Source organism: Bufo gargarizans, chromosome 1 (assembly GCF_014858855.1).
Source record: "Bufo gargarizans isolate SCDJY-AF-19 chromosome 1, ASM1485885v1, whole genome shotgun sequence".
NCBI classification, from domain to species: Eukaryota; Metazoa; Chordata; class Amphibia; order Anura; family Bufonidae; genus Bufo; species Bufo gargarizans.
This window is the reverse complement of record NC_058080.1, coordinates 671,413,336-671,440,959: the sequence shown is the minus strand read 5'-3', so window position 1 is coordinate 671,440,959 and position 27,624 is coordinate 671,413,336. Positions and strand designations below refer to the sequence as shown.

General features: G+C 46.0%; 1 protein-coding gene across 1 annotated transcript in view; it reads right to left on the bottom strand.

Annotated features, from left to right (window-relative positions):
* JMY (junction mediating and regulatory protein, p53 cofactor) overlaps positions 1-27,624 on the bottom strand; it is an 87,120-nt gene that overhangs the window by 25,984 nt on the left and 33,512 nt on the right. Inside the window, 5 exon segments of the mRNA XM_044276115.1 lie at positions 190-658; positions 661-729; positions 12,683-12,778; positions 19,594-19,680; positions 20,295-20,482. Of these exon segments, the coding sequence (XP_044132050.1) occupies positions 190-658; positions 661-729; positions 12,683-12,778; positions 19,594-19,680; positions 20,295-20,482 (909 nt within the window).

Genomic DNA, 27,624 nt, shown 5'->3' with positions numbered 1-27,624 from the left:
AGAAAAGCGGGACAAGACTGTATGATAACACAATGAGGATGATCTATAAGGTACTTTTGATAGAAATGCAGGTGAAAGGTTCGCTTTAAAGGAATTTATGAAAAGGTAAAGGTGGGTTCATTTTATGTGTACAGCTTGAATGGTTCCTTAAAATAAATAATAAATTAAATAATAATCGTGGCTCCATACCTCTTCTCCTTTGTATGCCCTCCAGATCTCCAGTTTTCTTCAGTTTTTCTCTGGCACTGAGAAGCTGACTGCTGTCAAATAACTGGGACAATGGGCCGCTGGAAGGTGTTTGGGGTGCAGTCTCTTCTGACTCCTTCTTAACATGAATAACTCTGACTTCTAAAGGATTAACTTCTTTCTTGTGAGGTGGAGGAGGTGGCGGAGGTGGTGGCGGGGGTGGTGGGGAGGACAATGGAAGGGAAAGGGGTTGCACAGCATTAGCTTCAAGTGTTTTGTGAGTTAAAGTCGGGAGAGAAGTGGTTTCCTGAAGTCCAGAGGTATCTACATCAGGAGGTAATATATTCTCTTCAAGTTTTAGGTTTTTGAGCTCCAAAGGTTGCATGTTTTCTGGTGACTCCATATCAAGTGTCCCCTGTGTCTGAATACTGACAGAGAGGGACTGTGGTTCATCAACACTGGGGCAACTTTTCCCATGGTCTTTCTTCTACTATGAGTCAAGCGCAGTCTTGTTGATTTAAAGATCACTTGCCCAGGATGTCGCTAAACAGATAAAAAGTAACTTTAGTGATAAATCAATTGTGAATTATAAAAATACTGCCAAATCGTGCTATACTGAGATTACTTAGCAAGTCCTCTTACTTCTCAACCACTCCAGGCTGGAGGCATTGCCAGCATTTTTTAATGGGGTACTAATCAAGCATTTGCAGTGAATGCGAGTTCCAGCAAGAAATCTATAACAGATATTTCCTATTGAAAATTACAAGGGAAACTTTAAAGCTACTAAAACATAATGTTACACGGGACCCTAAGCCATGATGAAGGATTTTTCTCGGCATGATTTAAGGGAATCTGCTACCAGTCATATCATACCCTATCAGAGGGCAGCAAAAACTTTCAACTTTGATTGAAATGCTGGGTCACATACTTTTTTGGGCCAAGTAGTTTCCTTAAAATCCCTGGTGAGAAGCTTTAGGACAAACGCGAGTGCTGCCATGAAGGCTGCCAATCAGCAGCGGGGAGAATCAGGAGCTCGTGAATATGAGGACTCCTCACTAAAGCTGCCCAATAGGAATTTTAAGAAAAATGACCCGGCGTTTCAGTTACGGACTGTGTCACCAGTTTATGCTGCCCTCAGATAGAACAGCATAAAACATGGGACAGATCTCCTTTAAAGGGAATGTGTCATCTATAACTTTTTTTTTTTTGCCAGTTAAAACCAGATAGTGACCCCTTTGCGACCTCTGCCGTACATGTATGGCGGCAGACGGCACTTTAACCTCTTCTGGACACAGGGCGTACAGGTACGCCCTTATGTCCTGGTACTTAAGGACACAGGGCGTACCTGTACGCCCTGAGTATTTCTGATCACCGCCGCACAGCGGGCGATGATCGGAAGCAGGTGCCTGCTCAAATCATTGAGCAGGCACCTCGGCAAAATGCACGGGGGTGCCATCGGGTCCCCATGCGGCCGTAGGGGGGACCCGATGGCATGGAAGGCAGCGCGATGTCTGAGGAAGGCACGTCCTGTGACGTGCCTGTGGGATCCAGCCCCCTGGATCTCACAGGCCCGGAAGCTGTATGAGTAATACACACGGTACATACAGAAGCATTGGAATGCATTGTAAAGGATTAGACCCCCAAAAGTTCAAGTCCCAAAGTGGGACAAAAAATTTAGTGAAAAAAAAAAGTTTAAAAAGTAAAGTTTTCCCCCCCAAAAACAAAAGTTTCAAGTAAAAATAAACAAAAATGTCATTTTCCCCAAATAAAGTTAAAAAAAAAAAAAGGTAAAAAATTGAGGGGGGAAAAAGTATACATATTAGGCATCGCCGCGTCCGTATGGACCGGCTCTATAAACATATAACATGACCTAACCCCTCAGATGAACACCGTAAAAAACAAAACAAAAAAAAAAACTGTGCTAAATAAACCATTTTTTGTCACCTTACATCACAAAAAGTGTAATAGCAAGCGATCAAAAAGTCACACGCACCCCAAAATAAAGCCAATCAAACAGTCATCTCATCCCGCACAAATCATACCCTACCCAAGGTAATCGCCCAAAAACTTAAAAAATTATGGCTCTCAGACTATGGAAACACTAACACTTTTTTTTTTGCTTCAAAAATGAAATCATTGTGTAAAATGGGGTCACTTTTTTAGAGTTTCTATTTGAGGGGTGCATCAGGGAAGCTTCAAATGGGACATGGTGTTAAAAAAAAACCAAAAAAAAAAAAACAGCTAAATCTGCCTCCCAAAAACCTTCCAGTTTACGACCACATATGGATGGGGTATTTCTGTAAACTACAGAATCAGGGCCATAAATATTGAGTTTTGTTTGGCTGTTAATCCTTGCTTTGTTACTGGAAAAAAATGGATTAAAATTGAAAATTTGCCCAAAAAATTGAAATTCTGAAATTTCATCTCCATTTGCCAATAACTCTTATGGAACACCTAAAGGGTTAACGACGTTTGTAAAAAATCAGTTTTGAATACCTTGAGGGGTGTAGTTTCTTAGATGGGGTCACCTTTATGGAGTTTCTACTCTAGGGTTGCATCAGGGGGGCTTCAAATGGGACATGGTGTCAAAAAAACCAGTCCAGCAAAATCTGCCTTCCAAAAACCGTATGGCATTCCTTTCCTTCTGCGCCCTGCCGTGTGCCCGTACAGCGGTTTACGACCACATATGGGGTGTTTCTGTAAACTACAGAATCAGGGCCATAAATATTGAGTTTGATTTGGCTGTTAACCCTTGCTTTGCAACCGAAAAAAAAATATAAAAAAATGGAAAATATGCCAAAAAAGTGACATTTTGAAATTATCTCTCTATTTTCCATTAATTCTTGTGGAACACCTAAGGTCCCTTTCACACGAGCAAGTTTTCCGCGCGGGTGCAATGCGTGACGTGAACGCATAGCACCCGCACTGAATCCGGACCCATTCATTTCAATGGGTCTGTGTACATGAGCGTTGTTTTTCACGCATCAGTTCTGCTTTGCATGAAAATCGCACCATGTTCTATATTCTGCGTTTTTCACGCAGCCCTGGCCCCATAGAAGTGAATGGGGCTGTGTGAAAAACGCATTGCATCCGCAAGCAAGTGCGGGTGCGATGCGTTTTTCACTGATGGTTGCTAAGAGATGTTGTTTATAAACCTTCAGTTTTTTATCACGCGCGTGAAAAACGCATCAAAACGCATTGCACCCGCGCGGAAAAAACTGAACAACTAAACGCAATCGCAGACAAAACTGACTGAACTTGCTTGCAAAATAATGCGAGTTTCACTGAACGCACCCTGAACGCATCCGGACCTAATCCGTCACGCTCGTGTGAAACCAGCCTAAAGGGTTAACAAAGTTTGTAAAAATCAGTTTTGAATACCTTGAGGGGTGTAGTTTCTAGAATGGGGTCATTTTTGGGTGGTTTCTATTATGTAAGCCTCGCAAAGTGACTTCAGACCTGAACTGGTCCCTAAAAATTGGGTTTTAGAAAATTTCTGAAAAATTTCAAGATTTGCTTCTAAACTTCTAAGCCTTGTAACATCCCCAAAAAATAAAATATCATTCCCAAAATGATCCAAACATGAAGTAGACATATGGGGAATGTAAAGTAATAACTATTTTGGAGGTATTACTATGTATTATAGAAGTAGAGAAATTGAAACTTGGAAATTTGCAACTTTTTAAAAAAAAAATTAGAAAATTTGGTATTTTTTTTTTTATAAATAAAAATGATTTTTTTTTTTTACTTCATTTTACCAGTGTCATGAAGTACAACATGTGACGAAAAAACAACCTCAGAATGGCTTGGATAAATCAAAGCGTTTTAAAGTTATCACCACTCACGCTGGGTTCACACCTGAGCGTTTTACAGCGCGTTCCCACGCGCTGTAAAACGCACAACAGGCAAGAACCAATGATTCCCTATGGGAATGGTTCACACCTAGGCGTTTTACAGCGCGTACGATCGCGCTGTAAAACGCCCGACGCTCAAACAAGTACAGGAGCTTTTTTTGGCGAGTTTGACGCGCGTTTGGGCCATAGACTCTTTGGACAACACTGCTGTCAATCACTCAAACGCGCGTTTACTATTACAAAAAACGCGCATAAAAACGCGCGACAAAATCGCGCATAAAAACGCGCGTTTGCGAAACGCTTAGGTGTGAACCCAGCGTTAAAGTGACACTGGTCAGATTTGCAAAAAATAGCCTGGTCCTTAAGGTGAAATAAGGCTGTGTCCTTAAGGAGTTAAAGATGGAGCCTACTCAAGTGCAGCAGGTGCAATAGCCATAGGGTTTCTGGTGTTTCAAAACAGACCCGAGGAGGATGCAGGCAATTAGCCATAAGGCTAACTGCATACATTTAACCCCTTAGATGCAACGCTCCTGTAACAATGTTCCCCGGCTCAGATTCGGAAACCTGTTACATTAGCACAATGGATGACAGCCTCAAGCAGGCTTCAAGGCTTTTAAATGGAGTGTACTATAGCTGGATCCTACACTGCCCTGAATGTTGTAGGCTTAAAGCCCAGGAGAGGCAAATACTTGATGGTATAAGACCAATCTGTGGTAGCCACTGCATTGTTGGTACCGTAATTGGGCCCAACACAATTTTGATTAAAAAAAATCTAATATAGTAAGTATAGCAGTAATGCAATTCAGAAAAATCTATTTTGTATGTGTGCGTTGTGCTAAAAAAAAAAAAATTCCCCTCCATCAATCTGCACTCAATACCCCATAATGAGAAAGTAAAAACTAAATTTTAGAATTTTTTGGCAAATTTATTTAAAAAAGTAGACAAGTATTCCAACCCTTTGCTATGACACTTGATATTTAGCTGTGCGAGTTTCCATTTCTCTTGGTCAATCAGTTGATTGGACATGATTTTGAAAGACCCGTCTATATAAGGTCTCACAGCTGACAATGCATATCGGAGCAAAAAACCAAACAAACAATGAGGAGGAAAGAACTGCCTGTAGAGTTCAGAGACCAGATTGTGTCGAGGCACAGATCTGGAGAAGGGTACCAAAAATTTCTGATGTACTTAGTTCCTATAAGCACAGTGGTCTCCATAATTCTTAAACAGAATTTGGACAACCAGGACTGTTCCTAGGGCTGGCCATCCCTACAAACTAAGTAATCGGGGGGAAAAGGGCCAAGAACCCAATTGACATCTGGTGAGCTCCAAAGATCCTGTGTGCAGATGAGAAAAATTCCAGAAGGTCAACCATCACAGCAAGGCCTATTGCACACGACCGTATGGCTTTTTCAGTGTTTTGCGGTCCGTTTTTCATGGATCCGCTGTTCCGTTTTTTGTTTCCGTTGTGTTTCCGTTTCTGTTCCGTTTTTCCGTTCCGTTTTTCCGTATGGCATATACAGTATACAGTAATTACATAGATAAAATTGGGTTGGCCATAACATTTTCAATAGATGGTTCAGGAAAAAACTGAACGGAAACGGAAGACATACGGATGCATTTCCGTATGAGTTCCGTTTTTTTTGCGGATCCATTGACTTGAATGGAGCCACGGACTGTGATTTGCGGGCAATAATAGGACATGTTCTATGTTAAAACGGAACGGAAAAACAGAAATACGGAAACGGAATGCATACGGAGTACATTCGGTTTTTTTGCGGAACCATTGAAATGAATGGTTCCGTATACGGAACGCAAAAAACGGCCAGTAAACGGGGAAAAAAAAACGGCCGTGTGCAATAGGCCCAACACTCATCAATCTTGGCTTTATGGCAGAGTGGCCAGAAAGAAGCCTCTCCACAATAAAAAGGAGATTTTTGTATAACTTACCAGTTAAATCTCTTTCTCGCTCTTCCTTGGGGGACACAGACCTTGGGTATAGCTCAGCTCCCTAGGAGGCGTGACACTAAGTAAAACTGTTAAGCCCCTCCTCCATCAGCTATACCCTCAGCCTGGAGATAGAGGCTACCAGTTGCGTGTCCAAGTAGTGAAAGGATAACAACCAATAACGGAAACAACCAGCCAGCAACCCAACGGGGCGCCAGACCATAACCCTGTAACAAAACACAGAAGGGTGGGTGCTGTGTCCCCCAAGGAAGAGCGAGAAAGAGATTTAACTGGTAAGTTATACAAAAATCTCCTTTTCTCGCCCATTTTCCTTGGGGGACACAGACCTTGGGACGTTCAAGAGCAGTCCAAGAAGGGAGGGACCACAAACCCAAGGCGGACCACCACCGGAGCATCAGGAAACCGCTGCCTGCAAAACCAGGCGGCCCAAAGCAGCATCCGCTGATGCATGCGTATGCACTCTATAGAACCTTGTGAAAGTGTGCAGAGAGGACCAAGTGGCTGCTTTGCACAACTGTTCAGCCGAGGCCCGATGCCTCTGCGCCCAGGAAGCTCCGACTGCTCTGGTGGAATGAGCAGTGACGCTGAAAGGCGGAGCTCTACCCTTGGCTCGATAAGCCTCAGACACCGCCAGTTTAATGAAACGGGCAATAGCCACCTTGGAGACCGCCAAACCCTTGCGCGAACCCTCCGGAACCACAAACAGGGAGTCCGTGCGCCGAAAGGATCCGGTGACCTCCAGATAAATCTTCAACGCCCTGACCACATCCAGACGGTGCAGTTCCCGTTCTCTGGGGTGGGAAGGAGAGGGACAGAGCGACGGAAGGACGATGTCCTCATTGATGTGAAAGGCGGAGACCACCTTTGGCAGGAAGGACGGGACAGGCCGAAGCACAACCTTATCCTGGTGGAAGATCAGGAAAGGTTCGGAGCAAGAAAGAGCCGCCAACTCCGACACCCGTCGGAGAGATGTGATGGCCACAAGAAAAATGACCTTGTAGGACAGAAGGCGAAGGGAGACCTCCCGTAAAGGCTCGAAGGGGGCTGATTGGAGCGCCGAGAGCACCACATTCAGGTCCCAGGATGGAACTGGAGGGCGGTACGGCGGAACAGAGTGAGCCACCCCTTGTAAGAAGGTCTTAATTGGCCCCAGAGGGGCCAGGGGACGCTGGAGAAGAATAGACAGCGCCGAAATCTGTCCCTTCAGAGAACTGAGGCTCAGCCCCAGGTCCAGACCCGACTGGAGGAAGGACAGGATCGTGGGAAGAGAAAACCGGAGAGGTGGAATGCTCCGGGACTCACAGAACCCCAGATAGGACCTCCAAACCCGATAGTAGATCCTAGAGGACACGGGCTTACGAGCACGGATCATGGTGCGGACTACGTCCGCGGAGAAACCCCGTCGCGTTAAGACGGCGGTCTCAATAGCCACGCCGTCAAACGTAGCGAGCCTAAATGCTCGTGGAAGATCGGTCCCTGAGAGAGAAGGTCTTCCCTGGAGGGCAGTGGCCACGGTGCGTCTGCCAACAGCAACATTAGGTCGGCGTACCAAGACCGGCGGGGCCAATCCGGGGCGATCAGAATCGCGGGAACGCCCTCTGCCGCGATCCTCCGAAGAACCCGTGGCAGGAGGGGGAAAGGAGGAAAGACGTACAGAAGGGAGAATTCGCGCCACGGAAGAACGAGCGCGTCGGCGCCGTACGCCTTCGGGTCCCGTGCCCTGGCCAGGTATCGGGGGACCTTGTGGTTGAATTTGGAAGCCATGAGGTCCACGTCGGGGCGACCCCAGCGAAGACAAAGGGCTTCGAACACCTCTGGGTGCAGGGACCATTCTCCCGGGTCGATGGTGGACCGGCTCAGGAAATCCGCCGCCCAGTTGTCCACCCCCGGGATGTAAATCGCGGATAAGGCCGGCACATGCGCCTCCGCCCAGAGGAGAATGAGGGTCACCTCTTGCATCGCTGCAGCGCTGCGAGTGCCTCCCTGATGGTTTATGTATGCCACAGCCGTGGCATTGTCCGATTGGATCCGAACAGGGTGGCCCCTCAGTAGATGGGTCCAGTGTCTGAGGGACAGAAGAATCGCCCTCAGTTCCAGAATATTGATTGGAAGTCTGGACTCCGATAGAGACCAAACGCCCTGGACGGACCGGGGAGGGAAAACCCCCCCCCACCCCCGTAAGCTGGCATCGGTGGTAATCACCAGCCAGTTCAGTGGGAGGAAGGACCTCCCCCGTAGGGGGATATGCAACCACCAGCTGAGGGAAGCCCGAGCCAGGGGAGGCAGAAGAAAGGTCCTGTCCAGACTCCTCGGTGATTTGTCCCAGGCCGACAGAATTGCCCTCTGAAAGGTGCGGGATCGGAATTGTGCGAACGGCACCGCTTCGAAACAGGCAACCATCTTCCCCAACAACCGCATGCTGGTTCTGAGGGAAGGGCGGTGATGACGGAGGAGACTGCGAACAGACCCGCAAAGGGCCAGACGCTTGTCCGACGGGAGGCGGACCTCCGCCAACTCCGTATCCAGGAGCATCCCCAGGAAGATCAGCCGTCTGGAGGGGGTAAGAGAAGACTTGGGGTGGTTGATGATCCAACCGAACCGCGTCAGGGTCTCCAGAGTGAGTCCCACACTGCCGGATGCCTGAGAGAAGGAGGGTGCCTTGACCAAGATGTCGTCCAAGTAAGGGAGAAGAAAAACACTTCTTGAACGCAGAAGGGCCAAGACAGGGGCCAGGACCTTGGTGAATACTCGAGGAGCCGTCGCCAGACCAAAGGGAAGGGCGACGAATTGGAAGTGATCGTCCCCCACCGCGAAGCGCAGGAAGCGGTGATGACATGGAGCAACCGGAACGTGGAGATATGCATCCTGAACGTCGATTGAGGCCATGAAATCCCCTCTTTCCAGGGAGGCCACTGCGGACCTGAGAGACTCCATCCGGAATCTCTGCAGTCGGAGAAAACGGTTCAGGCGCTTTAGGTCCAAGATCGGTCGCACTGAGCCTTCCTTCTTGGGAACCACAAAGAGGTTCGAGTAGAACCCCCTGAACCTTTCCGTCGGAGGCACGGGGGCGACGACACCCTTGTCCATTAGAGAGCGAATGGCCGTGAAGAAGGCGGCCGCTCGTACGGGATCCCGCGGAGGACGGGACCGGAAGAAACGGTCTGGCGGAATGGACGCAAATTCGATCTTGTATCCGCAAGATACAATCTCGAGCGCCCATGCGTCTGAGATGTGGGCCCGCCATACGTTCCTGAACAGTAGAAGGCGGCCCCCCACCCGGGTGGGTGGGGGCGCACCTTCAGGCAGAGGGCTGCTGGCCTGAGGGAGCCCGTGTGGGCTGGGGCTTGCGCCAGGTAGATTGCGTCCGAAAAAACGGCTTCTTGCGTCTATCCTGGGCTGGGCCAGAGGAAGAAGAACCGGCCGCGGGTCTAGACCCGGTGGGCTTGCGAAAGGACCGAAAACGGGACGAACCAGCGCGACCGCGGGGGGCGCCCCTCGGCCTGGACTGGGGGAGGAGAGTACTCTTCCCACCCGTGGCCTCAGATATAAGTTCGTCCAGACGGGTTCCGAACAAGCGGGAACCCGAGAATGGTAGGCCAGCCAAAGAGCGTTTGGAAGCGGCGTCCGCCGCCCAAACCTTCAGCCAGAGTTCCCTCCTGACAGAAACTGCCAGGGCAGAGGAACGGGCAATGAGGGCACCCGCATCAAGAGAGGCCTCACAGACAAATTTTACGGCCTGGACAATTAGTTGGGCTAAGGAACGGAGGTCCTGTAGAGGGACGTCCGACCCTAACTCCCGTTCCAGTTGCAAACCCCATTCAGAGACCGCTTTACCAGCCCAGGCGGAGGCAAAGACCGGTCTAAGGGCCGAACCAGAGGCAGTAAATATGGCCTTGGAGAGGGATTCCGTACGACGGTCCTCAGCAGACTGGAGGGAAGATCCGTCTTGTACAGGAATAGTAGTGCTTTTGGACAGGCGAGCCACGGGAGGATCAACCTTAGGCGGGGACGTCCACGTGGTCACAGAATCCGCTGGAAAGGGATAACAAATGTCCAGCTTTTTGGGTGTAACAAAGCGGACGTTAGGCCGGGTCCAAGCCTTGGACACCACAGAAGAAAAATCTGCGTGGATGGGAAAGACCTTGGAGGTCTGTCTGGGGCGAAGAAAGGACACGCCGGCCTGTTCAGAGTTGGGGGGGTCATCGTGTATGTGAAAGGTATCACGGATGCTAGTGATAAGATGCCCCACCGCGGACGCCAATTTGGACGGAAGCTCTGAGTCCATGTCCACGTCCGAATCCGCCAGTTCTCCCTCAGAAAGCGTATCCCTTTGAGAGGATAGACTTGACTGAGCTCGCACGCATGGCGGAGAGAGCGAAGCATCTGGAGAAGATGTGCGCTCAACCCTTGAACGTTTCTGAATATGCCGGGCCCTGGAAGATTCGCTGGGAGGCAGGGAATCAGTGGGGGCGGCAGAAACGGTAGTCCCAGCGGGTGCGACAGGGATTGTGGCAGCCTGCGGGAGAGGCGGTCTATCCACGAGACGGCCCACTACGTGTGTAAGGCTTTCCACCGCCTGAGACAGAGACCTAGCCCAGTCAGGGGGTTCAGAGGCACCGGGGGGCGCAGCGGAGAGCGGGCCCTGCACCGGGGCCTGACATGCAAGGCAATGCGGCTCAGATTGCCCACACGAAAAAAGTTCCTTACAGGCGGTACAGGCATGGTACCAGGGTTTGGGGGCACCCGTGGGATCTGACATGCTGAAAAAGTGGTCGTACCAATACAGAGACCACAAGGGATATAGCAACTATGACCAGGAGGGTTAGGAGAGGGTTAACTGTCCTACCAGTGCCTCAGAAGAACGTCAGGAGTAGAGAGGATCAGCAGCAGCTGCAGCAGCAGCAGCAGCAGGGAGCAGCAAACAGCAGAGAGCCTGCAGATAGCGCCCACAGAAGCCGAGCGATACACCAGGTGCTCAGAGTCCCCCACGTGTCCCAGCTTCCTGTCTAGGAGTGAGGAAACGCGGGAAGAATTCAGCAGAAGCGCGGGGAACAAGCTCCGCCCCCTCCAGCGCTTGAAATGTCTCCTGTGAAGGAGAACCTAACTCCGCCCCCAAAATGGCGCGCGCGCGCGTAAGCCACGCCCCCTGCTGCCGAAAAAACTCGCAGGGCTAAGCAGAAGCAGGATGCCATGAAATAAAGAGCCCGCAGGCCCCAAGAGTGCGGCGATTATTCCCAGGTGGGTGACCTTCTGCCACCATCGTCCCCTGCCCCGCCGATGCCGGTATGGTCATGTCGGGCATAAGCCCCGCCCCCCGTTCGGAACGGAGCGGGCGGCGGCGGGAGGGAGAGAGGGAGAGATCAGCCGTCTTGAAGAGTAGCCTGAAAATGGGGGAAAACGGCGTGAGATACACGGAGGGGAGCTGGGGAGGGTCTGCTGGAGCGCTCAGAATGAGCGACCACGGGTGCCCCCCTTACCCAGAGGGGTACATGCTTGCCGATAGGGACGGGTATGGGCTGGAAAAGCCATCTCACCTGTCTTCACCCTCAGTTCCTTCCAGCAGGGTCGCCCCTTCAGCTACTGGCACCGCAGTGGCAGGAAGCTGGGAGAGGGGCTTTGCGTGCGGGCGACCCCCTAGCTGGCGGGATGTAGGGGAGCCATTGCTGCCCAGATCCTCCTATTGCTTCTGTGGGGGAGGCAGCAGTGCAGATAAGTTGGCACTGGCGCAGCTCACCCCGGGAGAGCAGAGAGGCCCAATGCGTCTCTGGTATCTCTAGGAAAACACAAAAATAAAATAAAATTACAACAAGGAGAAAACAGCCCTGCAGTAGCAGGGAGTGTCTTGCCTCCTTGGACACTAAGCTAAAACTGGTAGCCTCTATCTCCAGGCTGAGGGTATAGCTGATGGAGGAGGGGCTTAACAGTTTTACTTAGTGTCACGCCTCCTAGGGAGCTGAGCTATACCCAAGGTCTGTGTCCCCCAAGGAAAATGGGCGAGAAAATATATATGAAAGCCTGTCTTGAGGTTGCAAAAAGCACCTCAAAGACTCTCAGATGGTCTGGTCTGATGAAACCAAGACTGAACTTTTTGACCTTGGTTCTAAGCATCATGTTTGGAGGAAACCAGGCACTGCTCATCACCTGCCCAATACCATCCCTACAGTAAAGCATGGTGGTGGCAGCATTATGCTGTGGGGTTGTTTTTGAGCAGCTGGGACAGGGAGACTGGTTAGAGTTGAGGGAAAGGTGAATGGAGCAAACCTATTCAAGAGCGTTCTGGGCCTCATACTGGGCTGATGGTTCACCTTCCAACAAGACAGTGACCCTAAGCACACAGCCAAGAGAACACAGGAGTGGCTTAGGGACAACTCTATGAATGTTCCAGACGCCTGACTTGAACCTAATCAAACATCTCTGGAGAGACCTGAAAACATAGAACTTGTGACAGAATCCCTTTAACAGAACTCCCTACTGCAAAATTCAAACGGGTGAAACCAATATTTGGTAAAAAAAATTAATAAAAAATTCAATGGGAAATCTCTCTATAATAAACCAGTTAGTCTGGGTCAACGTCATGTTTTTGACATACGGTACCATTAATTAATAAGTATCATACGTTGTACAACCCAGGTGCAAATGTTCCTAAACTAAATATATCGGAATGAGGAGCGAACCTGCTTAAATGTGCGTAGCCTGTCCAATGTTTTTTGGCGCTCCTGAGTAACCCAAGTGTTTTTGCGATCTTCTTCATCTTGTAGTTTGTCTCGTGCCTGAAGACATAATATAATACATACAAAATTAATGTAAAAAATTAAAGCAAATGTGTTTTTAAAAGAATCATAGCGTACAAAAAAAAAAATGTTAAAATTTATATATATATATACACATATTATATATATATATATATATATATATACACACACACACATTATATATATATATATATATATATATATATATATATATATATATATATATATAGATAGGCTTCCACCTTTCATTTTTCCGAGCTCCTTTGGAAAATAAAAAAGGTGGAATCTGATTGGTTGCTATGGGTAACTGAGCTAGTTTTCTTTAACACCAGTTAAGGAAATCATTGATAAATCTCCCCCATAGTTTTCAAATCCTGGACATCCTTTAATACAAGGCACTTACTAATGCATTGTTATTCTCCATATTGCTTCCTTTGCTGGCTGGATTAATTTTTCCATCACATCCTATACACTGCTCGTTTCCATGGTTACGACCATTCTGCAATTTATGAGAGGTAGTTGTGTTTGAACACTATAGGAAAAAGCCTATGGGCACTCCCACGGTCCCGGCCACCAGACAGGCCGGCGCTTTTTCCTATATTGTGCAAGTTCGACCACCACTGATTGATTGCATGGTTGTCTGTAACCATGGAAACGAGCAGTGTATAATGTGATGGAAAAATGAATCCAGCCAGCAAAGGAAGCAATATGGGTAATAACAATATATTAGTAAGTGGCTTGTATTAACTTTCTCTACATAAATGCCACTTGCTGAAGTGAGACAACCCCTTTAACCACTTCAGCCCCGCTAGGTGAAACCCCCTTCATGACCAGAGCACTTTTTACACTTCGGCACTACACTACTTTCACCGTTTATCGCTCGGTCATGCAAATTACCACCCAAATGAATTTTACCTCCTTTTCTTCTCACTAATGGAGCTTTCATTTGGTGGTATTTCATTGCTGCTGGCATTTTTACTTTTTTTGTTATTAATCAAAATGTAACGATTTTTTTGCAAAAAAATGACATTTTTCACTTTCAGCTGTAAAATTTTGCAAAAAAAACGACATCCATATATAAATTTTTCGCCAAATTTATTGTTCTACATGTCTTTGATAAAAAAAAAATGTTTGGGCAAAAAAAAAAATGGTTTGGGTAAAAGTTATAGCATTTACAAACTATGGTACAAAAATGTGAATTTCCGCTTTTTGAAGCAGCTCTGACTTTCTGAGCACCTGTCATGTTTCCTGAGGTTCTACAATGCCCAAACAGTAGAAAAAACCCCACAAATGACCCCATTTCAGAAAGTAGACACCCTAAGGTATTCGCTGATGGGCATAGTGAGTTCATAGAACTTTTTATTTTTTGTCACAAGTTAGCGGAAAATGATGATGATTTTATTTTTTTTATTTTTTCTTACAAAGTCTCATATTCCACTAACTTGCGACAAAAAATAAAAAATTCTAGGAACTCACCATGCCCCTCACAGAATACCTTGGGGTGTCTTCTTTCCAAAATGGGGTCACTTGTGGGGTAGTTATACTGCCCTGGCAATTTAGGGGCCCAAATGTGTGAGAAGAACTTTGCAATCAAAATGTGTAAAAAATGACCGGTGAAATCCGAAAGGTGCACTTTGGAATATGTGCCCCTTTGCCCACATTCGCATCAAAAAAGTGTCACACATCTGGTATCGCCGTACTCAGGAGAAGTTGGGGAATGTGTTTTGGGGTGTCATTTTACATATACCCATGCTGGGTGAGAAAAATATCTTGGTCAAATGCCAACTTTGTATAAAAAAATGGGAAAAGTTGTCTTTTGCCAAGATATTTTTCTCACCCAGCATGGGTATATGTAAAATGACACCCCAAAACACATTCCCCAACTTCTCCTGAGTACGGCGATACCAGAGGTGTCACACTTTTTTGCAGCCAAGGTGGGCAAAGGGGCACATATTCCAAAGTGCACCTTTCAGATTTCGCAGGCCATTTTTTACACATTTTGATTGCAAGGTACTTCTCACACATTTGGGCCCCTAAATTGCCAGGGCAGTATAACTACGCCACAAGTGACCCCATTTTGGAAAGAAGACACCCCAAGGTATTCCCGTGAGGGGCATGGCGAGTTCCTAGAATTTTTTATTTTATGTCACAAGTTAGCGGAAAATGATGATTTTTTTTCTCTTTTTTCCTTACAAAGTCTCATATTCCACTAACTTGCGACAAAAAATAAAAAATTCTAGGAACTCGCCATGCCCCTCACGGAATACCTTGGGGTGTCTTCTTTCCAAAATGGGGTCACTTGTGGCGTAGTTATACTGCCCTGGCAATTTAGGGGCCCATATGTGTGAGAAGTACTTTGCAATCAAAATCTGTAAAAAATGACCGGTGAAATCCGAAAGGTGCACTTTGGAATATGTGCCCCTTTGCCCACCTTGGCATCAAAAAAGTGTCACACATCTGGTATCGCCGTACTCAGGAGAAGTTGGGGAATGTGATTTGGGGTGTCATTTTACATATACCCATGCTGGGTGAGAGAAATATCTTGGCAAAAGACAACTTTTCCCATTTTTTTATACAAAGTTGGCATTTGACCAAGATATTTTTCTCACCCAGCATGGGTATATGTAAAATGACACCCCAAAACACATTCCCCAACTTCTCCTGAGTACGGCAATACCACATGTGTGACACTTTTTTGCAGCCTAGATGCGCAAAGGGGCCCAAATTCCTTTTAGGAGGGCATTTTTAGACATTTGGATCCCAGACTTCTTCTCACACTTTCGGGCCCCTAAAAAGCCAGGGCAGTATAAATACCCCACATGTGACCCCACTTTGGAAAGAAGACACCCCAAGGTATTCAATGAGGGGCATGGCGAGTTCCTAGAAATTTTTTTTTTTTTGCATAAGTTAGCGGATATTGATTTTTTTTTGTTTTTTTCTCACAAAGTCTCACTTTCCGCTAACTTAGGACAAAAATTTCAATCTTTCATGGACTCAATATGCCCCTCACGGAATACCTTGGGGTGTCTTCTTTCCGAAATGGGGTCACATGTGGGGTATTTATACTGCCCTGGCTTTTTAGGGGCCCTAAAGCGTGAGAAGAAGTCTGGAATATAAATGTCTAAAAATGTTTACGCATTTGGATTCCGTGAGGGGTATGGTGCGTCCATGTGAGATTTTATTTTTTGACACAAGTTAGTGGAATATGAGACTTTGTAAGAAAAAACAAAAACAAAAACAAAATTTCCGCTAACTTGTGCCAAAAAATGGGGGGGGGGGGACGACGACGTCTGATCACCCCCCTGTCACTGATCACCCCCCCTGTAAGGCTCCATTCAGACATCCGCATGATTTTTTACGGATCCATGGATACATGGATCGGATCCACGGATACATGGATCGGATCCACAAAACGCATGCGGACGTCTGAATGGAGCCTTACAGGGGGGTTATTAATGACAGGGGGTGATCAGGGTAATCACCCCCCTGTCACTGATCACCCCCCCTGTAAGGCTTCATTCAGACATCCGCATGATTTTTTACGGATCCATGGATAGGATCCACAGAACGCATGCGGACGTCTGAATGGAGCCTTACAGGGGGGTTATCAATGACAGGGGGTGATCAGGGTAATCAGGGTGATCACCCCCCTGTCACTGATCACCCCCCCTGTAAGGCTCCATTCAGACATCCGCATTATTTTTTACGGATACATGGATCGGATCCACAGAACGCATGCGGACGTCTGAATGGAGCCTTACAGGGGGGTTATCAATGACAGGGGATGATCAGGGTGATCACCCCCCTGTCACTGATCACCCCCCCTGTAAGGCTCCATTCAGACATCCGCATGATTTTTTACGGATCCATGGATACATGGATCGGATCCACAAAACGCATGCGGACGTCTGAATGGAGCCTTACAGGGGGGTTATCAATGACAGGGGGTGATCAGGGTAATCAGGGTGATCACCCCCCTGTCACTGATCACCCCCCCTGTAAGGCTCCATTCAGACATCCGCATGATTTTTTACGGATCCATGGATACATGGATCGGATCCACAGAACGCATGCGGACGTCTGAATGGAGCCTTACAGGGGGGTTATCAATGACAGGGGGTGATCAGGGTAACCAGGGTGATCACCCCCTGTCACTGATCACCCCCCCCTGTAAGGCTCCATTCAGACGTCCGCATGATTTTTACGGATCCATGGATACATGGATCGGATCCGTAAAAATCATGCGGACGTCTGAATGGAGCCTTACAGGGGGGTGATCAATGACAGGGGGGTGATCAATGACAGGGGGTGATCAGGGAGTGTATATGGGTGATCACCCGCCTGTCATTGATCACCCCCCTGTAAGGCTCCATTCAGACGTCCGTATGCTTTTTGCGGATCCGATCCATGTATCCGTGGATCCGTAAAAATCATACGGACGTCTGAACGGAGCCTGACAGGGGGGTGATCAATGACAGGGCGGTGATCAATGACAGGGGGGTGATCAGGGAGTTTATATGGGGTGATCATGGGTGATCAGGGGTTTATAAGGGGTTAATAAGTGACGGGGGGGGGGGGGGGTGTAGTGTAGTGTAGTGTTTGGTGGGACTGTACTGACCTACCTGAGTCCTCTGGTGGTCGATCCTAACAAAAGGGACCACCAGAGGACCAGGTAGGAGGTATATTAGACGCTGTTATGAAACAGCGTCTAATATACCTGTTAGGGGTTAAAAAATTCGGATCTCCAGCCTGCCAGCGAGCGATCGCCGCTGGCAGGCTGGAGATCCACTCGCTTACCTTCCGTTCCTGTGAGCGCGCGCGCCTGTGCGCCCGCGCGTTCACAGGAAATCTCGCGTCTCGCGAGAAGACGCGTATATGCGTCCAGGAGGAATAAAGCAACCACCTCCCGGACGCATATACGCGTACAGCGGTCGGGAGGTGGTTAAAGGGATTTTCCGATACCTTAATATTGATGACCTATCCTCAGGATAGGCCACCAATATCTGATTGATGGGGATCCGAGACCCGCACCCCCACCGATCAGCTGTTCTGCAGTAGTTCTGTACATTTCTGTAGTGGATTGAGCCGATTACAGTAAACAACCGGCCTATCCTGAGAATAAGTTATTAATACAGTTATGAAAAACCCCTTTAAAGCCTGAAGGCTAAGGACAGACACTTTTTTGATTCTTCATAGCTGCATTCCAAAGAGCCATAACTCTAAGGCTACTTTCACACTAGCGCTCATATTTTCCGGTATTGAGATCCGTCATAGGGGCTCAATACCGGAAAAAAACGCTTCAGTTTTGTCCCAATTCATTGTCAATGGGAACAAAACGTAACTGAACAGAATGCTCCAAAATGCATTCCGTTCCGTTCTTTTTTTTTTTTTGGCACAGTTAGCGGAAATTGATTTTTTTTTTTCTCACAAAGTCTCCTTTTCCGCTAACTTGGGACAAAAAGTTCAATCTTTCATGGACTCAATATGGCCCTCAGCGAATACCTTGGGGTGTCTTCTTTCCGAAATGGGGTCACATGTGGGGTATTTATACTGCCCTGGCATTTTAGGGGCCCTAAGAGAAGAAGTCTGGAATATAAATGTCTAAAAAATTTTACGCATTTGGACTCTGTGAGGGGTATGGTGAGTTCATGTGAGATTTTATTTTTTTGTCACAAATTTGTGGAATATGAGACTTTTTAAGAAAAATATAAAAAACAAAAAATAAAATCAATATCCGCTAACTTGTGCAATAAAATAAAAATGTCTGAATGGAGCCTTACAGGGGGTGATATGACAGGGTGATCACCACCCTGTCATTGATCACCCCCCTGTAAGGCTCCATTCAGACGTCCGTACGTGTTTTGCGGATCCGTGGTGTCAGTGTTTTTCAGATCCACGGATCCGCGAAACACATACGGACGTCTGAATGGAGCCTTACAGGGGGGTGATCAATGACAGGGGGGTGATCACCCCATATAGACTCCCTGATCACCCTCCTGTCATTGATCACCCCCTGTAAGGCTCCATTCAGGAGGTCCGTATGTGTTTTGCGGATCCACGGATTGGATGCGCAAAACACATACGGACGTCTGAATGGAACCTTACACCTCCTGGGGATTAAATATACTCCCAATACGTCTACAGTAGGGTTGTGCCTATTATTTGCACAAGCCTTTAAGGTGAGCCTCCAATTGGAGTATCTTGTCTAATTGTATATACGTTTTCACCCTATGGTGCGCCTTTTCTTTGTTTACCTAGTAAACAACGCCTGAGAACGTGATCCCTTTAAAACCTGGCAGAATAAAAGTTCCTATTCACATTACCTCTATGATAAAAACTCCACACTTGGCATGTCTGCCCTGCTCACCTGCCTAGTAATTTCAGCAGATTAACATGGTCAAAACTGCAGGCAGCCTCCTTTTAACTAAAGGCTCTTCATGAAGTACATATAACGTGATGAAGTGACGTTGTAGGAAATATGACATCAGAAAATATCCTATTGTGTAAATCACGTTTTTATGCTTAACATATTTGTAGAGAATTTTTGATGTTTTTTTTTTTTTTTTTTTTTTTATGCTGTGTAAATGCATTAGAGCTGAACCCGGATACAAGCTCCCCTTCACTCATTTATCCGGTATGAGTGGAGCATCAGAGCATTTCGTTGCTCCGATACTCCACTCTTGTCCATGGCATATGTCTAAGTATTGCAGCTTCTCTCTCTCTCTAAGAGAACGGGCCTGAGTTCAAATGCCGAAATAATAACAAATAAATAAAATGTCATTTTTAAGAAAAACAAGAATGTAAATGTTCATAACATAAAAGTATAAACTCACTATTGGTGTGGCATGATGAAGTCTATACTGCTCATCAGTCTGAAGACGCTGCTGCATCTTTTCACTGTTCTTAGCGATGCAAATCTCCTAAAAACCATTGGGAAAAAATGTTAATAAACACAATGCGATATAAGGGGGAAAGATCATGTTCTAGCGTCTAGTCAATTCAAGCATACAGTCAACTTTCAGATTGTGTATTGCTTTGGACAAGTAATCTGGACAGGGTCAAAAAAAAATTTGATGGACTTTGTTACAATATACCATTGACAGCAGGAGAGTCTAGGACATGAGAAAGATTTGTCATGATGCAGTGTTTGGCCCGGATGGCAGGAAGGATGGCCTTGTCCAATATATTCAAGCAGGCCCACTGACGGCACAAGGATATATTGACGAATGATGGCTCCACTTTTAAACCCTGGACTCCAGTCATACATGTCCAGCAGTGGTCCTGAAGAAGTTAAATCATCTGGACCACTTGGACCACAAGTGCTAACAATCAGGGGACAATTCTCCCCATGTCCAGCTCTCTTTGAAACTATGTTCTCTCTGAAAAGCTGCACCGTTGTAATGAGGAGGCCTCTGGTTAGGGCAGCATGAATCTGCAGAAAGGTTCCTTTGTAACTCTACCGTCAGCTTTCTCTTACATCACATGGGGAAGAAGGGGGCCCTCTTTTTCTCATTCACAGGACAGTAGATTATACCTTTTTATTTCTGAGGTAGGCTTTTTTCGCTGAAATTCGGCCTCGTTTTGCCTCCAGCTGCCGAACTTTTAGCTGAAGTTTATGCAACTCTTCCATCTGTAAATGTATGGATGATGCCATGTCTTCTATATCGAGCATTGCCTCCATACTTTCATATGTATCATAATAAACCACTTCCTCTCTTTTCTCTGCGGGTAAAGATTATAAGAAAAAATAAAATAAATCTTAGTGGAAGTGTGTGTATACGAAAGATAGATTAGACAGATAAATATATTAGATTGACTTTTAAGTGTAAAGATAAAGACAACACAAGTAAACACAATAAGCAGAGTTTAAATGAGTAGTCCATCACCCAAGTGAAAAATTGCCCCCATCAAACGTTGCGATGACTTGCGATGAGTATCTTATATCACTGTGAAGGAATTTTGGGCCACTTTTCTCTGCAGAATTGTTTTAATGTGGCTCCATCGGGAAGTTTTCAAGCATGAATTGCCTGTTTAAGGTCTTGCCACAGCATCTCAGTAGGATTTGAGTCAGGACTCACTCATTCAGAGGTGGACTTGCTTGTGCACCTCAGGTCATTGTTCCGGTGCATAATCCAACTATGCTTAGGCTTCAAGTCACAAACTGATTGCCGGACACTCTTATCAGATCTGATAGAGAGCAGAATTCATGGTCCATCAATTATGACAAGTATTCCAGGTCCTACAGAAGCAAAGCAGCCCCAGACCACCAACCCAGCACCATGTCTGACTGTTTGTATGGCTGTAATGTGCATTTAGCTTTATGGCAGATGTGATGGGACCCACATTAGGGCTGAGCGATTAGTTGAAAATTAACCGAAATCAAAATGCAACTTGATTAATCAACATAATCTTGCCATGTCAAGTATTTCAATTATTATGGTTTCGGCTGGTGCTGCTCTACTCCAAGTCTCCTCTCCCCTGCTCTTTAGATGTTTGTGTCCGTCTCACCCCACTCCTCCAACTGCACCTGCCCCCATCCTACTGCTCCAACTGCGGTCTCCTCCCTCCCCCAATGCTCCAACTGCGTCTGCCTACCCCCACCCCTCCACCTGTCCAACTGCAGCCGCTTATCCCACCACCACCTCTCCAACTGGGGTCACCTATCTCCCACTGCTCCAACTATTGATAGTGAACTATGAGGGCAAAAATGTTCAATTAATCACAATTTCAATTTTGGTCACAATCACCCAGCACTAAGCCACATGTTCCAAAAAGTTACACCTTTGGCTCATCAGTCCTGAATATGGTCTTAAAACTCTTGAGGGCCATCTAGACGTTTTCTGGCAAATGCAAGATGAATTCTTTGTGTTCTTTTCAGCCAGCAGTGGTTTGCGCCTTCTAACTCCTGCATGGATGTGATTTTTACCCAGTGTCTTTTTTATTGTGGAATCATGTACACTGAACTTAAAGAGCCAAAGTTTTCTTAAAGGATAACTGTCACACTTAGACCCTAATTTCAATTTTCATATATGTAGTTACTAATAACATGATATTCCAGAATCAGTTACTATTAGACTGACTTACCCCATATTTAATAAGATTCAGCCCTTAGGAACCAGTCTGCATAAAACTGCAATTTCACTATTCAGTTAAGATGGCCGCCACTGCCCTCACCCTGAGGCTAATCCCGCCTGCCCTCACTAGCCAGTACCAATAGCCCCCAAAAGTGTCAGTAACCCCCTAAAGGGGTAATCTCCTGCAGCACAAAGGGGTCCTCTTACCACATGTTGCTTTCATTTATACACTGAGCAGACGGCAAATCTCCCTTCCCTGGTCTGCGCTGCTTCGACTCTGCATTGTCCAGCTCTGCTGAGTGAGGGAGCGTCTGCCAAGCGCAGGGACAGGGAGAAGTGCACACAGCCCAGGCACTGTTATCAGCTGCTGGGGAGGACCTGGCTTTAATCATTTACTTACAGTCCCTGGCTGTCAGTAATCTGACCCTGCATGCTGCGTCCTCCGTCCTTCAACACATAGACGGACCTGCCTAGCAACCTTATTTTAAGCAGAGGTAAAAGTAGGCAGTACAGGGAACAAAACTGTGGAATTGAGGGGTAACTGAATACACAGTGAAAATTTTAAATAGGACCACCAAGGTGATATTAATCATCACTAATCCAATACTCCAAAAAAAAATATACGACAGTTATACTTTTGATATGACACAGACATACAAAAAATTTTGATTGGTGTGGGTCTGAGTGACGAGACCCCCACGATCCCTAGAATGAAGAGAGAGAAGTTCCTGCATATTGTGCTCTCACCTCGCTGCAAGAGAGATGAATCCAATAAAAAAGAAAAGGCTGTAGGCCTGTCTTTATTCAGTCCCCATCAGCAAGGAGAGCGAGCGCTATATGCAAGTGGTTCTCTCTCCTCGTTCTATGGATCAGTAAGGTCTTGGCATCATAAATATCAGATAGAAGTGAGTCCCAAAGGTGGGACTGCGCACTTATCTGTAGAACAAGCCCCCAAAGTGAAGGGAGAGCAGCCTCAAGTTCCGAATATGGTGGAGCTCTGGCACTTCTTGTTCTCCATTCACTGCTATGGGACTTATAAAAACTGCCAAGTGTTACTTTCGGAAGTCCGTAGCAGTGAATGGAGAGGACAATGTACATGTATGGTGTGCTCTCCATCGCTAGTCCAATTCTGACATATCCTAGTGATATACCATTAATGTTTAGATAGGACAAGCCCTTTAACTGAGGCAAGTGAGACCCATAGTTCTTTACATTTTTGTCTGGGATTTTATTAAATTTTTTTGCAACGTTCTGGATGAGCCATCAATGCGTTCCTGGTGAAATTTTGGTAGGCCGGCCCCTCCTAGGAAGGTTCGCCATTGGTCCAAGTTTTATCCATTTGTGGATAATAGTTTACAGTGTGGTTTGCTCGCGTGTCACAGCCTTAGCAATGACTTTGTAGTCCATTCCAGATTTCAATCACTGTATTTCGCATAGGATTTGAATCTCTTTAGAAAGTGGCACGGGGACGCTTTTTGAGTCCTCCTAGCCTGCTTCACATTGCCAGACAGGTTTTATTTAAGTGACGTTTAGATTTAACTGGTCTGGCAGTAATCAGGCCTGGAGGTACCTAACAGGACAATACTTTTTTTTCACAAAGGGTCCGATAGGGCTGAAAAGTATTTTCCTTCAATAAATGAAATCATTTGAAAACAGCCTTTTGTGTTTATTTGGGTTATCTTTTTCTAATACTAAGGGTACATTCACACGACTGTAGTTTTGGTCCGCATCCAATCCATTTTTTTATTATTTTTTTTTGCGGATAGGATGCAGACCCATTGAATTCAATAGGTCTGCAAAAAATGCACAGAGTACACCTTGTGCGTTTCGCATCCGTATGTCCGTTCCGCAGCCCCGCAACAAAGATAGAACATGTCCTATTCTTGTCCATTTTGTGGGCAAGGATAGGAATTGTTACAATGGATCCGCAAAAAAAATAAAAACATGATGCAACATGGACATCACATGAATGTCATCCGTATTTTTTGCGATCCGCAAAATACATACGGTCGTGTGAATGTAGCCTAAAGGGAAATTAACACTCTTACACACTGAACAGGAAGTTCAGGAGCAGCCCCCCTTTCTCTCCTACTCCCCTGACATCGGCTGCCTCCAAGCCTTTTCATCTTGCTCATTCCACCCCATTTACCATCTGAGACAGAGCTCAGCAGTGCAGAGAATTGGTGAAGGACCTGAGTGATGTCACAATGTGGGTGGTGCTCCTGTGCTGTGTGTCTGTGAGAGGTTAGTCACTCTATACGTTGGCAAATACTAGGAGTAGAAGTTCTTATACTCATTCCCTGTAATGTCTTCTGATAGCTCGTAATAATATCCTAGAAATGCCGAGTTGTAGTTCCCTCCTCCTATACCCCTTTCCCTATAATGTCCACTAATGTCCCATACTAACGGCCTTCGGGCTTTCACACAAGCAGATCCTGTGCAGGTAATCCGCTGTGTGAAAGAGTGCCAAGCCCCGCTCTGGACAGCAGAGACACAGAGCATTAACACGACTGATAATGTTCCATGTCTCTCTGTGATCTTTTTACTACAAAATCACAGTGAGATAAAGTCGTCACCGTTATTTTGTAGTAAAAAGGTCACAGAGAGGCACGGAGCATTATCAGTCATGTTAGTGCTCCGTGTCTCTGCTGTCCGGAACGGGACTTGGCTCTCTTTCACGCAGCGGATTACCCGTACGGCATCCGCTCGTGTGAAAGAGCCCGTAGAAGCTTGAGTAATAATGACTAGCAGAGGAAGATCTCTGACAGAAGGTTTCGGTCAGAATAGACATTTTCTTTCACCAACTGTCACTAGCATGTGGCACTATGAAGGAGTGAGGAGGGGTATTTATCTTGGCAGATTTAGTATTCTTTAGTCATTTACAGTTCCACATGGTTGGAACTAGGAGATTCCTTCCAACAAAATGGCCCCTCTCACTGTGTAGACAAGCTATCCAGACTAATGCCAGCCCCTCCTCCTATACTTTCTGCCTTACGTGTACTAGCATCAGAGGGTGAGAGGGAGTTGAAGACATGGTTGTAGTCTGAGAGAACAATGCACAGCTTTTCTATTGTATTTTTCATAATCTGCAATTGCGATAGCTGACGAAACAAGAGAAAATAACAAAGACACATAAGGAGATTAGGTTATGTTTTTTTGGTTGTTCTTTTTTGTTTTTGGATTCTGGCTTTAGTTTCCCTTTAAAAGTAGTGTGAGCATCTGAAACATTCAATTGTGACCAATATACAGCAATCAAAGAAACTGGGAAGGTGACATACAGTGGCCATATTCTGTACAAACAACTAAAAGTTGTACAGAATACAGCCAAGGCTCATTCTAATTATTTTAACAAGAGACTAAACTACCCACGCTGTGGACCAAGCAATTTGAATTAGGCTACTTTGACATCTGCGTTTTTATTCAGGTTTTGAAATCCGGCAGAGGATCTCAAAACCTGAATAAAATGGATCTGTTTTATAACACTTTGCATCTGTTCCATTTGTATGTGGTTGCATTAAATCCAAAATGAACAAACCGGATCCGGCATTAAAATTATTTTCCGTCAAAGATTTTTATGCTGGATTCGGTTTGTTCCATTTCACAGACTGGACACAAAACCGCAGCTTGCTTGTGTCAAGTCACAAAATGTAACAAAACTGAACTGATGCATCCTGATCAGATTTATCCCCATTGACAATGAAATGGGGACAAACTGAACCATATCGCTCAGTTTTGAGATCCTCTGCCGGATCTCAAAACCAGAAAGCCAAAACGCTGATGTGAAAGTAGCCTTAGAGTACTTTCACAGTAGCGTTTCTCTTTTCCGGTATTGAGTTCCATCACAGGAGCTCAATTTCAGAAAAAAACTGATCAGTTTTATCCTAATGCATTCTGAATGGAGAGCGTCTAATTGAAATGTATTAGTGTCGGATCCGGCATTAAGTGTTCTGGCAAAACGGATCCGGTTTTCTGGTCTGCGCATGCACAGACCTTTAAAAATGCAAAAAAAATAAAATAAAATACCGGATCCGTTTTTCCAGATGACACCGGAGAGACGGATACGGTATTTTAATGCATTTGTGAGACTGATCTATCTGCATCTGGATCCATCTCACAAAGGCATCCGTTTGTGTCCAGATTGCCGGATCCAGCAGGCAGTTCCGGCGACGGAAGTGCCTGCCAGAATCCTCTGCCGCAAGTGTGAAAGTACCCCAAGTTGAAAAACTACTGTACCAGAGCCCTTGTACAATGTGATAACATCACAAGGCAGAGCTATGTGTTAAAGGAGTCTTCCAAAACTAAAAAAAGTAGCCCAGACCTGCCTGACCCAGGGTGGGGGGTGATGCTCACCTGAATCCCACCACTGGATCCAGTCTGTTATGTGATGTGAGACATGTGATGTGATTGGCTGCAGCGGTCACGTGTGCCCCCGTTGATGGATGGTGTCCTTGGCGCACATGGGAGCTGAACTGCCGGCCCAGACTGGATCCAGCGGTGGGGATCCGGTGAGCATCACCCCCACCCTGGGTCAGGCAGGTCTGGGCTACTTTTTTAGTGTTGGATAACTCCTTTAACACTATTGCTCTGCCTTGTGATGTTATAAGTTTTGGGTCGGGCAGGTTTGGGCCACTTTTTTAGGGCTCGCTCACACACACACAAACGTATTTTTGTCGCGCTGTTCGCAAAATTATAGAAAATGTCCTATTCTTTTCCGCATTATGGACAAGGATAGGACTGTTCTATTAGGGGCTGGCCGTTCCACAAAATGTGGAATGCACAGGGCTGGTATCTGTTTTACGGATCCGCAATTTGCAGACTGCAAAACAGCTAACAGTTGTGTGCATGAGCCCTTAGTGTTGAATAACCCCTTTAAGTCTTTGTGACTTAAGATTTGACGTTTTGGAAAACCCCTTTAGAAATTATCTGAGATTTCACATACTTGGCACTAAAAGTTTCCGCATCACTGGAAGAACTAGAAGTTGACCTCCGTTATTCTAACCATAGTGGGAAAAGTAAATCACTTAAAACCAAGTCAGTCATCTCAAAACACTAAAAATAATATCACAAACAAATATAAAGCAGGCAAAATTGATTCCATAAGAATAGCAATACTGTGTCTGAAAAGGTACTGGAGAGGGTGTATATCACCCAGAAAGCTTAGCAAAGTGAAGTTTGCTGAGGCGTTTTTTACAAAGGTGCTTTATGAGCTGGATTTTTATGGAATGGCAGACTGTTGTTGGTAGTGGGACTTGCCATTCCCTCCTCACTCCAGTACACAACTTTCCCCTAGCCGGAGGCAACAGGTGTAGCTGCTAGACACATTACTGAAGGGATAAATATAGGGCTGAAATGCTCAGTCAGTGCCACAGCCTGTAAACTGCAACTTGCTTGCTATGAAAGCCTGATCTACCGTGTTGAAGACATAGGTGAGGAAACTGCTGTGTTTATTTAGCAAGGCGTTTTGTTAACACATTTCTTTTTCTGTTAAGTCAGGACTTTACCAAAGTGCATGTCTTTGGGCTGCTGTTATTGTTTTGGGTGAAAATAAAGTGCTTTGGACTGTTAACCTGTTTAATCCAGTAGAGTCTGTCATCACCGACCCAGTCCATACGTACAAATCCCGACAAGAGGTTTGGTGCAACCATCTAGCACCTAGAAAATGTTGCAGTGTATATTCCAAGTGTACTGCAGTCATGAGTATATGGAGATACAACTTAGACCTGATCCATTTGTTACTCTCTAGTGTATACATCAGATATGCATTTGCATTTAGGCACACATCTCATGCAA